Below are 18066 nucleotides of genomic sequence, written 5' to 3'. Positions count from 1 at the left end.
ACGGGTCCATCTACATGCGACTTCTTTTCAACAGTAAATACATACAGGTCTACACCATCGGAACGGCAGTTGGTTGAATCCACGGTGCAGAACCTCAGGTACTTAGACCAGCCAGTGACTATAAGTTATACACATTGTTTGACTGGGCAGAGGATCAGCACCCCAACCCCTCATTGTTCAAAGGGCAGCTGTATTTGCTGATGTGCGTTCCCACCGACAGAAAAATTAGTCTTTAAAGACAAAAACACTTTCTTTTTTTGAATTTTTGAATTTTATTTTATTTACTTTTTATACAGCAGGTTCTTATTAGTTATCCATTTTATACGTATCAGTGTCTACATGTCAATCCCAATCTCCCAATTCATCCCACCACCTCCCCCCTGCCACTTTCCCCCCTTGGTGTCCATACATTCGTTCTCTACATCTGTGTCTCTATTTCTGCCTTGCAAGCCGGTTCATCTGTACCATTTTTCTAGATTCCACATATATGTGTTAATATACGATCATTGTTTTTCTCTTTCTGACTTACTTCACTCTGTGTGACAGTCAAAAACACTTTCTGATTCGGGTCTGATTCCCCCTAACCTGCCCCACGCCTGGCACTTGGTGGCATTTATTGAATGCAGTCATGTGAATGAATAGGTGAATGGCTGAGCCTTGCACTCAGTAAGCCATAGGACATTAGGGCCTTTTTAAAGCAAACAGCTCCTGTGTCTGATCAACTATTTCAACCAGACTCAAGTAAATGGCGAAATGTCGTGCATTAGACTGCATTTCTCTACCTAAGCCGTGTCATCACCGGGCTTACTTTCCAAAGTTTCCATTTTTAGGGCTCAGGGGCCCAGTACCTAAACCCCAAGGCACCCACACTCTTCTGTCACCAGCATGGGGGGATCAGGGTGATTAAGTCCAGACTGTGTTCTGAGCTTTTGCAGCAACTGGAAAAGGGAATTAAACGTATCTGTAAGTGAGGCGAGGAATGTTTTCTAGGCTGAACGCTGGGGTAAAACCGACAGGAATACACCTCATCGTGTCGAAGCAACTGAGAAAAACACATGGAGAAGAAGTAAAACAACATAAAATATAGCTGGGACTCGCAAATGATAAGCAATTTATTTTCCTTTCACACCATATTGGATCACAGAGAAGAGTGATGTCATTATTCTATTATTTATAACTACTGGGACCTAGCCATGTGAGACTTGGCTGAGGTATCTGGATTTCAGACCATTTGTTTTCTGCTTTTATCATTAATCATTCCTCCAGCCAAACACCGAAGCTATGGAAATGCAGAGATCCCAAACTCCCAGCTGTTGTGAGCGTGGAAGACTTACTGCCAAACAGCATGTTTGCTCGTGCAGCCTTTGGGCCAAAGATGGTGTAAACACTTATCACTGTGCAGTGCTAGTGCTGCAAGGAACGTCAGGGGTCATCCAGGCCTCCCCCTCACTTCCCAGGTGAAGAGGGCAGCAGGATGTAGGCGAGGCCCAAGAAAGCATGAGCCTTGGCCAGACTCCCCCGTCTCTGAAAGGCATGACTTCGGCGAGCAATATACATGCTCCCAGCCTATTTCCTTATCGCAAACCCTCACCCTCCTCCTCCTCATCACCATCATGGTACCTCCTTTCTGACAGGTGCACCGCTGGGATGGAGACGGTCACACCATACATCACTCTGTTAGAGGCCGGCTCAGTCACTCAACCTTCACAGCACTGAGGCGTCCTACCACTGACGTCCAAAGATGGCACGAGTCACTCACCCCAAAAGAGCAAGACTTTGATGGCCGCTGTAACACCACACTGCCAGTATGGCAGCCACTGCCACACGTCACTATTGGGCACTTGAAACATGGCTCCTCCAAACTGAGATGTGCTGTAAACGTAAACTACACACTGGACTTGAAGTCAAATTTCTCGCTCCTATTTTATATTGATTGGACATGAAAGTGAGACTATTTTGGTCTATGAGGTTAAATACAATACATATTATTAAAATGAATTGCACCTGTTTCATTTCACGTCTGCTAATGCGGCTGCTAGAAAATTTGAAATTGTACGTGTGGCTCCCACATTGTCTTCCTCTCAGACGGGTCTGTTCTAATCCCCTGCCTGGCCCAGCCTCTGGGTCATGGGGGATTTGCTCTGCATCAGCAGCGCCCACTGTGAGACAGTGGGCCAGGAGGAAGAGGTGGCTTGTCCAGAGCAGCTGAACTCTTGGCCTCAGTCTTACTGTTACTGGAATCTTTACATATCAGCAAGAACTCAATCTATAGCCTTTCTTGCCTTTTGTCCTTGAAACCTCTGCTGTCAATCTTCAGGCTTTCCACATGGTATCATTTAAAATGGGCATTCCCAAAGATATGTCTAATCCTAGGACCAATGACATAACTGGTTCTTATGGGTTGAACTGTGTCCCCCCCAAAAATATATGGTCAAGTCCTAACCTCCAGTACTTATGCATGTGACCTTATTTGGAAACAGGGTCTTTGCAGATGTGATCACTTACAGTGAGGCCATGCTGGATTAGAGTGGACCTTAAATCCAATGCCTGGTGTCCTTGTAAGAAGAGGAGTTGCCAAGTAAAGACAGAGACACACAGGAGAGGACTCCATGAGACAGAGACTGAAGTGACGCAAACAAGGGACTCCAAGTATTGGTGGCCACCATCAGAAGTGGACGAAGCAATGAAGGATTCTCTCCAGCGTCTCAGAGGGAGCGTGGCCCTGTCGACACCTTGATTTTAGACTCTGGCCTCCAGAACTGTGAGAGGATGATTTTCTGTTGTTTTAAGCCACCCAGTTTGTGGTATTTTGTGACAGCAGCCCTAGGAAATGAACACATTGTCGGGAGAGGGACCCCCATGCAGAGCGAACGCGTTCTCCCATCTAATGAAGAGAGTTCTTTTTGCAGGTTCATAACCAAATAACTGTTTTTTGAAAAAGTACACATTTTATCAGCAATTGTAAAACTTAACATCTAAAACAAAACATATAAAGAATACATGATGTACAGTTCATTTATAAAAACACAATCTAGTGACCAAAAGCTCATCAGTGGTTACCTGGGGCCAGGCGTGGACCACATGGAGATGGACCACTGAGGGCACCAGGAAACTCTGGGGGCTGATGGAAATGTTCCGTACTCGGAATCGGTGGCCAGTTCACAGGTCTGTTAAGTGTTTCAAAATTCTTCCAATGGATGCAATTCCTTGTGTGTGCCACTCAAGTTGACAGAAAACAATTAAAATATGGCATTATAATAAACCTAGATATTATTCCCCAAATTTTAAGCCAATGGAATAATCTTTACCCAGATTTGGCATCAGCAGAGTTGAACAGTCACACAACTTCCACCAGTTCAGCTGCTCAAACTGGGTTCCGTGCCGAGTGGTAAGGCCCACAATGTATCATAGAGTTTATCATTTTTAATTTAAGGAAATATTTTTGTGCTGCAGACACAGTAAAATGAATTAAAAGATTAATGTTAACAAAAAACACATTTTTAAAAATTGCATTCAGGTCAGAGTTTCATTTTTAGCATATTTATGGTTATCTTTTTTTTCACCCTTTAAATATTTCACACAATGCATTACATGATTCTGGTAGGTCACTTAACATTTCTTTTACACTTTCTAAGCATTCTTCCACGTTTGATTTTCAGCCATTTGAAATAGCAGGTGGAAATAAGCAATGCAAACAAACCACCAAATGTAGGAGTCTTTAAAATCTTGGTTAGATAGGTCATATCTATTTAAGATACACTATGAAAAAGAATGAACCACAAATACTTCACCTAAAAAAAAATGCTAAAAATCAGAGGCTAATCGTAAATGTCCTTGGCATAGCAAGAGATTAAGCAAATGATGTGAAAATATTTTAAATATCATCGGAACTTGATAAAAATTCAATGACCCAAGAGAGTTTCAATTTTCTTGTACCTTGAGACTATGGCATCATCCATCATTAACGTAAAATCCCAGAAAGATTTTGCATCCTTTTGGCTAAAGAGTGACCACATACACAAAAGAGTTACCAGGTAGTGGGCGTGCCTTTGTTGTTGCCAAAAGAATTCTGATCCCTTTCAGCCAAAAGAAAAGCTGTCAAAGATGGAGGCATTCTCAAGGGGTTCCACAAGGGCCTGGGGGCTAACTAACCATCGATATATATACATCACCATTAATCCAGGAATTCCGGTGAGCACGGAGTTAGAAATACTATAAAGAGATTCTTCGAAAAAAATAGAAAACATCTGGACAAAAAGGGTACATTTGGTGACCATCAAGATCAGTAATGATATTCTGTACACGCTTCTCTTTGTTTTTTCTTCCACACCCCACCCCTTCATCTTGCAACTAGAGACTGGGAGAAGGTGGGACTTAATTATTACTTGGCAATTGATAGGATGATGGTTTGCCCCATAAATGTTCAGAATTACAGATGATGTGCGTCAACATGAAACTTTGCCTACTGTATTGTCGCACAAGTCCAATGCTACATAAAATGTATGTCAGCACTATAATACTGTAGTCAGATTTTTAAGATAATTCAGACAAGGTTGAATTCTTTCAAGTAAAACTATGTGTTAGTGATGTCATACTGGGTTTTTAAATGCATTAATTTTTCATTGGCCATGAAACCAGGACTAGTGAAATTCTCAACCCACCCCCACCTACAGACCACGGGGCAGGGGTGGCCAAATCCTCCGCAGTTTGCTGACCTAAGTACATAGGACCAAACCTAACCCAGCTTTGGCTCTGATAAACAGTTATTAACAGACAGGTTACCCACTTCACTCTGCGAACCACACAGAGTTTCCCTCAAATAAGTAAGAGCCTTTTTCCAGAATTGCACCTCTGCTGATATTCATCTCACAGGACTTCTCAGCATGGCTATAGACATCCACCTGTCAGCTTCGAGAATTCGAAGGACAGACCTCTCTCAGTGACCTGCAGCTCTTCAGAATCTAAGCAAAAGGAAATTCTTGGGCTGAACAGAGCTGCTCTGATGCTTTTGTCTTAACCCTTCACGGCAAGAAAATAACTCATGTTGAGCGGCACAATTATCCTCCCACGCACAGGGGCTGCCCGACTCTCAGACACTGTATCATTTTGGATACTTCTAACATCTTTCGAAATAAAAAACAAACAAGATCACAATCGAGATGGTGACAGAAAAGATCATTGTTTCAGTGTTTGGCGGAGAGAAAAGTAAGCTCAGTCTTCTTTTTTTTATTCCCTCACTGTATTAAGAGTTACAGAACAGGGACCATTAAATGAAACTCTGTCAAGGTCAATGTAGATATGAAAAACGGTCAGGGAAGGGATTCAGCATCTATATGCTGGTGTTGTCCACATGTATGGAGCCCTTAGTTCTCCCTTCCCCGTCCCAAACCTGCTCTTCCCTCCTTTTATCTCTTATCTCCTTTTGCATTTATCCATCCTGGTAAATGACCATCTACCTTGTTGCTCAGGCCAAGCCCCTTGAATAAACGCGATCTTAATCACAGTTACTACTATCAGATGTGGCGTTTTCTTCCCATGATTAGGTCACTACACTGAGGAAAAATAAAGGTGAACAGTAGTCTTGTCAGAAACTGGCTGGAGATGAAATATAATTGGGAAGAAATATGTGTTCCGTACTTTATTTAGGAAAACCAACCTCCCTGAAAAGCCGGAGGACACAAGCCCAAGGAGACTGTCCCTGGGGGGGGTCACATGCAAGAACAAAGGGAGCCGCCGCCCCTCCCCCCAGGCCCTCCTTGGGGCTAGATGTCATTTAAGAAGAGGGATCTCTCTTTTGAGTAATTGTTACAACAAGGCCAATTAGCCTGTGCCTGTCTTGCAGAGAAGCAGGATTCATCAATATAATCGTGAGCGAACAGTCTTATTGTTTTAACTGGAAAGAGAGTAGTTTCAAGGACTTCCTAATGTCCCTTGGTGCTGGTTATTAATTATGCACACCTGGCTAGCTCCACGTATACCTCACCCAGTGTGATGGATTACCAACAAAAAAGATGCTTCCAAACTTCCTGCTGACCGTGATCTCTGGCAGCAACACCACAAGGTTCTGGTATCCCTTCTTCACCCTCAACTGACGTGGGCTCGGGAGACGCAAACACGTTACGCAGCAGACTCTAGCTAGGTCTTGTCACGGAACTGGGATGTTGCCGGGAGGGGCTGGTTCAACAAGTACGTCTGCAGGGCTCGCACGTGCTGGCCATGGTCCTCAGCCCTGGAGGCAGCAGTGAACAGCACAGTTAAATAGCTGCTACCCTCCCAGCAGCAACAGGAGCTCTGCTGGCACCTGCCATTCATCACCAGCAATGCGACTAAGCAGGTTTCTTTCTTTTTTTTTTTTTTTTTAATTTATTTTTGGCTGCGTTGGGGGTCACGTGGACGTAAATGCCCTACTTCATACCACTGCTGGCACTTTGAGAGCAAATGTTTTTAAAATCTTTTCCATTAGCAAAACTAGGCACGTGTGCAGAGCAGCTCACAGGCTGGACTTATATGTAGACTTCGATCTTTGACTTTCTGATCTGACATTTCTAAGGGTCTCAAAAGATTAACTATTTGTATGTTGTGATATTTCAGAATATGAGCAATAATAAAGGGCTGGTTTGCCACTACCAGGGAAAGCCCGTTGGCTTCTTGCTTGCTGCAGTTTGACTACAGTGTCCATGGAAATACCGTATGAAGCTTGGTCCCACAAGACAGCCTCAGAGCCATCAATACTCGAGTAAGCCAGGGAGACTCGTAATTCCAAATTCCATCTAGGAGATCATTGGGAGCTGCTCTGGTTAAGTTATTTCCTCTAGAAATAGTCTTACCCTGCCTCTCTGGAGCCTTCTGAAATTACTGCGCTAAGGTAGGAAAGGTTAAATGGAATGACGGGATTTACTGTCTCCTGCTGTTCAGTCTTGGTGCTGACCTATACAGCAGGCGGGGCCTGAGAAATTTCTCCAGAGACGTCAGCCAGCCGACCAGGGCCAGCTCTTCCTCCTGCCTGTCAATGTATTGTTTGTATTCATAACTCACACCACTGGTGTCAAATGGCAGACTGAAAGTCAGAATTAGCAATCTTAGGCGGTAAACTAGATAGAAAAAAAAGTCATCTAAAATTAGAATTAACTCACATTCCTGTAAGGGGGGGCGGGCTTACCTGGGGCCCTGGCCGAGAACAAACCCACGGAAAATCAGCAGATCAGACCACATGGAGGTCTAGTCCTGCGGGGTCTGGCACAGCCCTGCGGCTGCTCTCCTGCCCGACACCCTTTCCACCAGGGAAGCCCACCTCACATTCTGCCCTGTGTCCTCAAACTCCTCAAAGAGGCACACCTGAGTGCCACGAAGGTGCATGCTGTGCACCTGCGACATCAGAGAGGGATGCCCTCCGGAGCAGGGGGACCTGAGCTTCACGGGCATTTAGGTGATTAGTTTGCCACATCCTTCCTCTCAGAGAGCACGAAGCAATCGATCCTGCCCCAGGAAAGGGTGCCAGAGGCCCATTTCCTTGCTGTGCTCTGATCTGCTGAAAGAATCACACAATGACATCTTGTGTTAAAAAAAAAAGGGGGGGGGGGAGGGAAAATGAAAACGTGCCCCAAATCAGTGATGCATGAAAAATTCTAAGTTTTCACTGGTCAGATTTTTTTAGATAAAAATAAAAGGAATTGCATCTAGGTGCTGCAGTTTCCCAGCGAGCTCACCAGCATGTGTGCCCTAGGGAGCTGGGTGTCCCCTGATTCTTCTTCCATTGCAATCTGGAATTTGCCCATTATGCAGAATTCCAGAAATACGTCAGAATATGTCACTCGAGGATTAAGAAAAAAAATTTAAGCTTGCCGATTTTCAAATTCTTAAAATTCTGAATATCCTATGTGTATTTTTTGAGGAAGGAATTCAGCCTCATTGGCATGTGACCTTGTTTTCCCACTGAGAAATACGAGATGCAAACTTTATTCAAACTAATGCCTGTTGGTGTCACCAGTGAACAATGCCACCAACACACTACACTTAACTTTTTAAAAATTCTCTGGGTAGACCATTCTCAACCTCAGAGTTCACAGTTAAGTCTCGTATTCTTTTCTAAGCATTTTATTTTAGCATTTAAAGTGCAGAATTGGAGGGACAAACGCAACATCCAAAGAGTCCATGATGTACAGTTAAAGCTGAGCCTTCCCTGAATTTTCTTTTCAATTGTTCAGTTGAGTTACAAGCAGTGACTTATACTAGATGCACCTTATAAATAATAAGCAGAGATACTGCTTAAAAGAAATCCATCATCTTGGTGATAGGCAGCATTCTTCCAGCCAAGACGCCATTTCTGGATACAACTTGTGCCCACCTGTTCGAATTGATTGCCACATCACTAATACTTCATGAAATGACAAGGTGCCCCTTTGGACAGCCCCAGAAGGGCTGCAGGAAATGACCAGGGAGCCAACTAAAGGGAGCTGCCTATTTCAGAATGAGGGAAGATGGGCCATTTCTCTACCGTATCCGGACACATCCGAGATCCAGGAAGCAAGCAGCAGAGGCTTGAAGGCAGGGTCACCTACACAACATCTGTGCTTCAAACTCATGCATTTTCCACAGATAAGAGCCCCAGCATTCACCCACGGTCTCCAGTACTCTTGATCTGCACCGCACACAAAACATGTTTCGTTACCTTGTTTCTAATCCATAGTGGAGTAAACATTTCTCAAATTTTTCTAAATTTTGGTTATTGTCTGTTCAAAATCAGTTGTAAGCTTTGATCAGATTATCCAACAAATAGAGCCAAATAAAGCCTTCAATCTTATTTTATACAACTGCAACTATATTTCATAGAATTCCAAGTTTGCAATTTTGTGGGGAAAAGCTTAAAACCAGGACTTCCCTGGTGGTTCAGTGGTTAAGACTCCACACTTCCAATGCAGGGGGCACAGGTTTGATTTGATCCCTGGTCGGGGAACTAAGATCCCACAGGCCATGCCACGCTGCACGGCCAAAAAAAAAAAAGAAAAAGCAAAGAAGGCATTCAACATATTGAATGACGAGAGTTCAAGTGGACGACTTAATTTGGAAACTCTATAATTTTGCCTGGAAGTATCTCAACTAGTAGGAAGTTTATGAAGAACCTATTTTTAATTGGATTAATTTGTATTTTTATCACAATAACATAAAATTGAGAGGCAGCATATAATTTTAACAAAACGTTAAAAGAATCATCAATAGAAACAACCCTTTGCTGAGTTTTGTTTTGTAAAAATATTTGTCAACAAAAGACATCCTGACTGGAAGCAACAGACAATAACTACAAAAATATTTGCCTGAAATATTTACAATTTTAATATTTTTAAAATAGCAATGAGAATTTTCACCTTAGCAAAATTTGCTATGAGATTACCAGGTCCCTCAGCACCTCTAGAGAGAGTATTTTCTGAATTAAAAATATAACAGTATGTAGAGAAGAGTAAATTGGAGGTGTCAGAAATTTCAAATTTATTAACCAACAAAATATTACTTTGAAGAATATTAAAGGAAATTTTATACGAAATTTAAAATAATTACACCATACTAAAAGCAGATATTTTTTGAAAAATTCCAGGGACATGGTATTAAATAAATATAATTTTAGGAATGCAATTCACACACATGAATATATACCAAGAGTGGTCATTCTGCTTTTTTTTAAGTTCAGATCATCAATATCAAAAAACCCCTATTCTGTCTTAATGCACATGGATATATCTTATTTATTTTATATAAAAACTTGCTTTCAAAAGTTTCAAAACTTGTTTTTTAATAAAACCATCTTCAGATGCAGCAATGTGATAAAATTAATTTTGTGGTCAATAAATCTGTATGTGCGTGTGTGTGCACGTGTGAGCCTGGGTGTGTGTGTGTGTGTGTCTCTCTCTCTTTCTCTCTCCTCTCTTCTCTCCAGCCCTCTTTCTCTCTCTCGCTTTACTTACACATACATATATTAAATCATTTTTAGTAGCCCTTCTCATTATCAAAAGTACCCTAGTTCAGATAATAAATTTATACGGTCATCTTAATCACTGGCTCAAAGGAGAATGCTTCAGCTTTTCCTTCCCTGCTTCCCTTGCGGTGGAGGAAGAATAATGTCTCTTCCCACATCTACCCAAAGTCAAATAAAGGAAACTGTCATATGTACCAATCACAGAGATTGAGGACTCCCAAGAGAGAGAACTTGACATGCCATTCCCCAGTCCAGTGGCCGTATGGGATTGCTGATCTGCTTCTCTGTATTTGCATGAACCAAGAGAGAACAGAATTTAAAACATATGGCAGGTGCAGAAATGGAACGATCTGCATTCCCACCAGTTGCCATGTCAAGAATGCCTCAAGACAAGCATTTCTGAAATAGCAGAGGAAGGACCATCAAAAGTCCACTTCTTCATAAAAGTAAGGAGAACACCAGCAAAAAGGGTCAAAATCAACTTTTTCAGGACTCTAGAAATTAATCAAAGGGTTGTAGCTATCCAAGGAGCATTTATTCAGTAGGAACAGCAAACTCTGTGACGTTTTCACCTGACCTATTCTTAGTTCCCTCTCTCCAGCTCAACAATAGCCTTGAAAAAGAATCACCTCACAACTGTTTCTTGGTAGTTGTGAAAACCACAGCTTAGCACCCACTGGAGAAGGCAGAAGGGGTTTGGAGCTCCCCAAAACTCATACCCAGAAATCTGTCATTATCTGACCGTTCTGGCAGCTCCGAAAAAAGCTCCATTCTCAAGGCTTCTCTTTGTCTGACCTGACTCGGAGCTCACTCTGTATAAACAGCCCTATCTCTGGGCATTTGTCAAAAACAATCAATCAGTGGCAGTTTTTTAACATCACAGCTGCCTGATGTGGCAACACTAACTGGGACTAACAAGAGGCTGGCCAAAAAATTTTTACATTTTAAGTTCTAGTTTTAAGAAAAAACTAGGGAATGAGACATCTATAGTGGGCTTTGTAAAGCTCTGACATATTCCTGAGAATCTAGAATGCCACATACATGTGCAGAGCTGTGTGCATGCCCAGGAAAGACCTGAGAAGACCCTAAGCCCTCACCTCTGTCTGACCTTGAGGCTCTGGTCAGGAAGTGAAGGTTACAGCTGAGTTGTAAATTCCCTGCTGGAGTATTGAAGGGATACCCAATGCACATATGAAGCCCCTCAGAAAAGGCTGGGGATGTACTGAATCAAGGTGCTTAAGAGAATCTCTGTCCAATCAGTAGCTGAACACTAAACTCAACAAACTCCAAGGTGGATAAACTCAAAGAGTTATGCACCTAGACACATCATAATTGAACTATCAAAAGCCAAAGGCAAAGAGAGAATCTTAAAAGTGTAAGAAAAAAGCAACTCCTCGTGTACAAAGTAACCTGTGCTACCTCAATGGAATCAGAAATAGTTTCTTTTGCCATATTTTTCTTTCTGTGAAAGGGAAATATGTTTCCCATGTTCATTTACATTATTTGCTAAAATTAAAATCTTTGCTAAAGAAAACTGTTAAACCTTTGCACTTAGCCACGTGGGTATTTTCTCATAAAAATAAGCAAATAGAATTTAAAATCCATTTCCCAGGTGGCCTTAGTATTTTTTTTCTTTTTGTTTGGAATTAATCATTCATTAGGTAACACGTTTTCATACTTTGAACCTCACGTACAAGAGGTTCTACGTACGTCTTTGTGAGAACTTCCAAGTTGCATAAAAATAAAACCATACCTTCCAATACACATTCCAAGAAAAAAAAGTCATTAGGGGAAATGTGCACAGGTTATTCTAAACCCTTCTGGTTTTCTGAACAATCTTTGTGAGACTTAATTATAAAGAACCGCATTTCACTCTTTTAAATGTTTACTAAAAAGAAATATCACCAAGAAGAGGAATCAGAACAATATGGAATCCACTGGAAAACCCTCACCTTTAGCTTTTGAGGAGACCCTACTGCTTGGGGCCTCAGCTTCACCCCAGACATGATTTTCTTGCTGTTAAATTGTCCGGGGGCTTCCCTGGTGGCGCAGTGGCTGAGAATCTGCCTGCTAATGCAGGGGACACGGGTTCGAGCCCTGGTCTGGGAAGATCCCACATGCCACGGAGCAACTAGGCCCGTGAGTCACAATTGCTGAGCCTGCGCGTCTGGAGCCTGTGCTCCGCAACGGGAGAGGCCACGATAGTGAGAGGCCCGTGCACCGCGATGAAGAGCGGCCCCCGCTTGCCACAACTAGAGAAAGCCCTCGCACAGAAACGAAGACCCAACACAGCCATAAATAAATAAATAAATAAATAAATAAATAAATAAATTTATTAAAAAAAAAAAAATTGTCCGTATGTGAGATGGAAGCACCATGATGGAAGAAAAATTGACTTCAAGTGGATATAAGGGTGACTTTTTAAAGTTATTGATTTCTACTCCCAGGCCATCCGAAAAACATAAAAAAGCAGGTAAGAGGAAAAACTTTCTACAGCTGTGATCTGGGCACATTCTACTCCCAGTTCTCACAAGAGCTGGTATTTCTGTAAAGTCTGGATTCTGGGCGATTTTCTGGGCCACAATCTCTGTCATGCTGAGAGTCCAGGATCTACAGTATTAGAGAAAAAGTAATCACAAGGCATCCAGGCAGAAGTTTTCTGCCAGGCAGGCACTGATGCAGAAAAAACAACCTTGAAAATTTATTTTGAAATGATTTTGAAATGAGTTCAGGGTTAGTGGTCACCTTATTTCAGTTGATCTGAAGAGGCCCCTTTCTGTCCCTCCTGCCCCTTCTCCACCTTCTCCCCTCCCAACCCCCAGCTCCTATCCTTAAATGTGCTGAGATGCTTTGGCATTGTTTGAATCTGAATTTTTGTGTTTGACTAATACTGAATTAATCCCTAAGGGAGTGATTCAGTACTACATACTGATACATAATCCATCCCCCAGAAACCAGATGACTCTAAAATTAGGCCCCAAATGTGGGTATCATCTAGATGCAATATTTTAAATGAAGCAGTATTTATGTATCCACTAAAATAAAAAGAATCTATCTTTACACCAGAATATTACTATGACTTTTAGAGAGTTTAATTTCATTTGTCATACAGTAATTCCATACTAAGGCAGATTAAGTATTTTAGTGGATTTGGAACTAAAAAAAATAAATTTTAAAGGAGAGGGAAAAACATGAGTCCAGGTCCTGCCCTGTTATCTATAAGCCGCAGGTCACATGTGCCTTTGGGCCTACTAACTAATCCCTATGGTGACCTCATGGTACAATGTCTGCTGTAAACACCGTGATCTCTGGATCTGCTCCCAGCTCTAATATTACGCTTCTCATTTTACAGAAGACACCAGATCAAGTGAGTGCCCAAGACTGTTGGGTCAATAAAGGGTGACACCTGGACCAGACCGGAGGTTCTTACCCCGAATCCATCCTTCTCCCACGATAACACGCACCAGACACTGGAACAGAGGGCTCAGGCAAGAAGAATGAGAAATGCAGCTCTAAACTCCTTTTCACGCACCAAAACATGTTGTAAGAATGGAGACAGATCAAAATTGATGGGTTCTCCACCAGAAATGTATTAATTAACTGAAAAAATATCTAAAGACAAGATGGAGATGGTTTCCATTTGGTTACAATTTCCTCCGTAAGGCGTAACAAATGCTACGGTCAAGTCTAACAGGAAATCAAGAAACCGTAAATATGGTGAAATGATAGCGTTCCTGTCTCCTTCCACATGCCAACACTGTGTTACTAATCAACAGATGGTGAAGAACTGGTATGATTGTAACTAGACCTTCACAATCCTGAAATCTTTGTTGCCATCTTTGTTCTGGCAGTCGAGAAGCTTAACAGTTAACCCTCCTAAGAGTCAAATCTGGCAATAATATTAGCAGAAGCTCTGGATGGAACAATCTGCTTGTCGTCCCTCATTTAATGGAAAAAAAGGCAACCACCAAAATGAAATAACGGTATAGTTAACTTTTTTTTGTGCCTCACACGTATCCAGCAATAAACATTACCACTTTCAACTATCCCAACAACCTATGAGGTAGGCATTATTATTAGCCCCAGTTTATGGATGAGACACAGACCTAGTTCACACACTTGTGTAGTCTGACTTGAAAGTCCATTCCCTTCGTCACCAAAAATGCACCATTCCCTGGGGTTCTATTGTCTATTTCTGACATGTATGTCTATGTATATGTATATATAAAGTAGATGGGTTTGTGTGTGGATTTATATATAATATGAATAATAATTATGTCTTAATTCACTTTTAAATAGGAATAATTAATTATAGATAACTATGTAAATACGTATAATTTTCAGGATGGCTGAGTCACTCTGGAATGCCAGATACGGGTGATGTTCTAAGAAAAAGGGAAGATCTGGGTCCCGCGACAACGTCCATCAAATCTCATCAACCACACCCCTCCACTTCCAGCTTTACACTCAGGGAACAGAAGAAAGAATTCCAGATACATTTAGTCTCAATCATTGTTTTAAAACACTATGTCTGGGCACCAAAATATGAAATTTATTAATTTTAATAGTCTACTAGCACACCTCTTCAGCGTAATGTGAAAAAAGGCTTAATTTCATTTTCATTTGCCTTACAATCCTTTCTAGCTTCAGACTGTTGTTCTTCACAACTATGGCTGATATTTTGTTTTCATGGTATATGTTCTTCTTTGTGTTCTCCCTGAGTCATCTGTTTTTGAGATGCTTGTCCCAAGGATGGCTGTTCAGGGGGTCCTTGTTTGTCGGGTATCTGTTCTTGGGATGCTTGTCCCCAGGATGGCTGTGCAGGGGGTCCTTTTTTGTCAGGTATCTGTTCTTGGGATGGTTGTCCCAGGGATGGCTGTTCAAATGATTCTTGCTTCTCAGGTATCTGTTCATCAGATGACTGTCCCAAGTATGACTGTTTAAGCAATTCTTGCTTGTCAAGTTTTACTTCTGGTTGTCTTGGTGATGACTCTTCTTGTGATTGCTGTCTCATTGGTGGTTCTCTTTGGTCTTCTATTTTTACTGGGCTGTCTAGTAGTACAGGTGTATTTTTTTCCTCTAGAATGTCATATGGTTCTTTTTCTTGTTTTCCGTAAACAAAATAAAACAAAATCACCAATAAACATAGTAGCCGTCTAAACCAGGTGAAATAAATCATAAAATGACAAGCATTGCTACTGTATCACTTGATTTCAAAATGCCAGTAATAATATTAAATAAATAAAATAGTTTTCACATAGGATATTACACTTACAATGTGCTTTTACTTGTCTTATCACTTTTACTCTCATTTAGAAATACAGTCCATTCGTTGTTTACATATTTAAAAACCACTGGAAAGACTCTTACTTTTTCTACGAGTCACTGAGGTAGGGAAGGCACTTTTACTAAAATAAAAAAGAATCAGTGCAGGAGAATCCAGAGCCACTGTTTCCCAGAAGAGGCACCAACAAGATGAAGAACAACCCATCAAGTACAGGAAGATTATCATGTACTTATGAACCTTCCGCCAGCCAAACCATGTTCGCCAATGCCAACACGATCCTACAGAGATAAATGCCATCTGTTGTAGGAAATCAGAGGATACTCCTAAAAACTGAAAACACCGCCGTTTGAAACAACACATGGAAAGACATCCTCAGCTGGAGCTTCACAGAATCTGAGAGAAGCCAGGTACCCGACTTCTTCCCTTCACTCCAAATCTGCTCTTCCTCTTGTTCTCAGGAGTAACACCAGACCCCAATCCAGAAACCCCAGCTCCAATTTCCTCCTCATCTCTCACATCCCTTTTGTGGCTAAGTCTGGTCAATATGGTCTACTTCCAGAAAACTGTCTCTCCCTATGCAGCCCCACTGCCACGGTCCCGACGCCACCATCTAATAGATGGAATGGTGGGTGCACGTAACGCTTCCCCCTCCCGCTGTCAGAGTGATGATTTTAAAACATAAGTTTGATCACATCATCTCCCTGCTTTAACATTATCTACAGGATAAAGACCAAACCCTTCGAGTGACACACGAGGGCGTGGCAGCGACGACCAGCAGACCAAGACTGTGCTCCCCTGCCCTAGTGTCGAGCTGCCACGGACAGCTCCCAGCCAACTAGCACCCAGGCAGGGCCAAATGTCTCGCCCGACCACAGGGCTGTGAACGTGAAGTCCTCCTCTGGGCTGAGCGGGTAAGTGTCTGATGGAACCTCCTGTCTCTCCTCTCCTCTGGAAGATGGCGGCATCACAAAGGCTCCAGACCCCTGAGTCACCGCTGGGAGGGGAGACACCCAGGACAGCCTCCACCCCGAAGCAGCCTTTGTGTGGTCGAGAAATAAACATTTATTGTGTCGAGTCACTGAGACTTGGGGTTGACACCTTTACTACAACTTGGCCTCACCGCCTGTCACTGATACAGCAGACCTTGGGCGCTGAGCCTCACCTGTGTCTCCATCTTCCCCTCGCACTGTTCCCTGACACCCTCTTTTTGTTCCAGCCGCACCCCCCAATGTGCCATCGCTCTTCCACGCATTTGCACATACAGACCCCTTGCCCCGCATCCCTTCTCAGCACTGCCTCCTTGGCAAACTCCTCCTGAGTTGTGAAGGCACGAGTCATTTGAGCAACCCTCTCCTCTGTAACACCTTCTATCGTTCCCTGCAGCCTCTCTCCTGGCCCCGGACAGTCAGCCATTCTCTCTTCGGGACATTTCCAGGGTAGCCAATACAAACTTCTGTCTGTTTATACACCTGGGTCCCAACCCCGATAGAAACAAGCTTCTTGAGAACAACAAAGCTGAGTCTATATCTCATGTGTATTCTCTCCACAATCAATGCCGAGCTCAGAGTCAGCAGCTCCATACTATTTTGTTTCATTTTTAAAGAACGGTAAAATGACACTTGAGTCCTGGCTCCCCTACCTACTTTCAGAATAATCTTGGACAAATCACCTTCCCTTCCTGGGTTTCAGTTATTTCTTTCTCGAAAAATACGAGTGAAAGTGTGGATCTTCAGAAATGTAGGATTATGGTGCTAAGTGATTAAAGCACACAGTGAGCTGTAAAAATTGATGCACAGTTGTCTCTCGGTGTCTGCAGGTACTGGTTCCAGGAGCCCCATGGATAGCAAGTGCCTTACATAAAATGACATGGTGTTTGCATACAACCTAGGCACATTCTCCTGTAAACTTGAAATAACCTCTAGACTACTTATGATACCTAATACAATGTAAATGCTACGTGAACGGTGTAAATATGGTTAGATACTATGTGAATAGTCATCTGCACGTGGCAGATTAAAGCTTTTCTTTTTGGAAATTTCTGGAATGTCTTTTCAAATATTTTTGATCCGCTGTCGGTTGAATCCATGAATGAGGAAGGCAAACTGTGCATGTGGTATGACACTTATTATTATCACAAGAAGTTTAAAGAGCAAAAAAGGGGATTATAGAAGAAAAACTGAGAACTGTCACAAGGTATTATACGATTATATGGAAATGAAAGGCCGAGACGGTGAGAGGCAAGAGGAGTTGAAACTGCCCTTTGCAAACCCCCAGGAAGATCTGAGGCTGCTCACCGCTCACGTGCCAGCCTAGCGCCCCCTACAGGCTCCCTCCACACGCAGGCTGACCCTCTGCTTAGCCTGTCTCGCCTACTAGACCTAGAGCTGCTTGAGGGCGGGGGCTGTGTCTTATTCATCTTTGTTTCCCAAGCACCCAGCTCAGCCTGGCACGTGGAAGGTACTCAGAAAATGTCCGATAAATGAAAAAAAGGGAATAAATAATAAATGGACCAGCAGTCCCTAGTCCCACACATGAAGCATCCCTAAAGATATAAAAAATTAGAATGTGCAAAATTAAAAATGGTATTAAGATATTAAAGTGTGTTTATATGAATAACAGATCACCCTACTATTTAATATAAAATTGCATTAAACATTAATGTAAAATAATATGTTGCTGCATTGGTATGTAATAAAATGTATTTCAAACATCCCTGAGTTCAGTTTGCCTTTTAAATGCAATGGCCGATGAGATGTCTCCGGCACTGCATACTTGTTCTGTATTGTTTTCTTTCAGAACTGAACCCATAATC

At 42.3% G+C, this 18066-nt stretch overlaps 1 protein-coding gene across 1 annotated transcript in view; it reads right to left on the bottom strand.

Moving 5' to 3' along the window:
- The window catches only part of DCDC2C (doublecortin domain containing 2C), a 149343-nt gene that overhangs the window by 36163 nt on the left and 95114 nt on the right, over nucleotides 1-18066 (bottom strand). Inside the window, 3 exon segments of the mRNA XM_068565131.1 lie at nucleotides 6929-7039; nucleotides 7160-7167; nucleotides 7297-7365. Coding sequence (XP_068421232.1) covers nucleotides 6929-7039; nucleotides 7160-7167; nucleotides 7297-7365 — 188 coding nt within the window.

The sequence above is a fragment of the Eschrichtius robustus genome, chromosome 15 (genome assembly GCF_028021215.1).
Source record: "Eschrichtius robustus isolate mEscRob2 chromosome 15, mEscRob2.pri, whole genome shotgun sequence".
Lineage (NCBI taxonomy): Eukaryota > Metazoa > Chordata > Mammalia > Artiodactyla > Eschrichtiidae > Eschrichtius > Eschrichtius robustus.
Note: the sequence above shows the minus strand (reverse complement) of the source record. Positions and strands in the feature narration are given on the sequence as shown.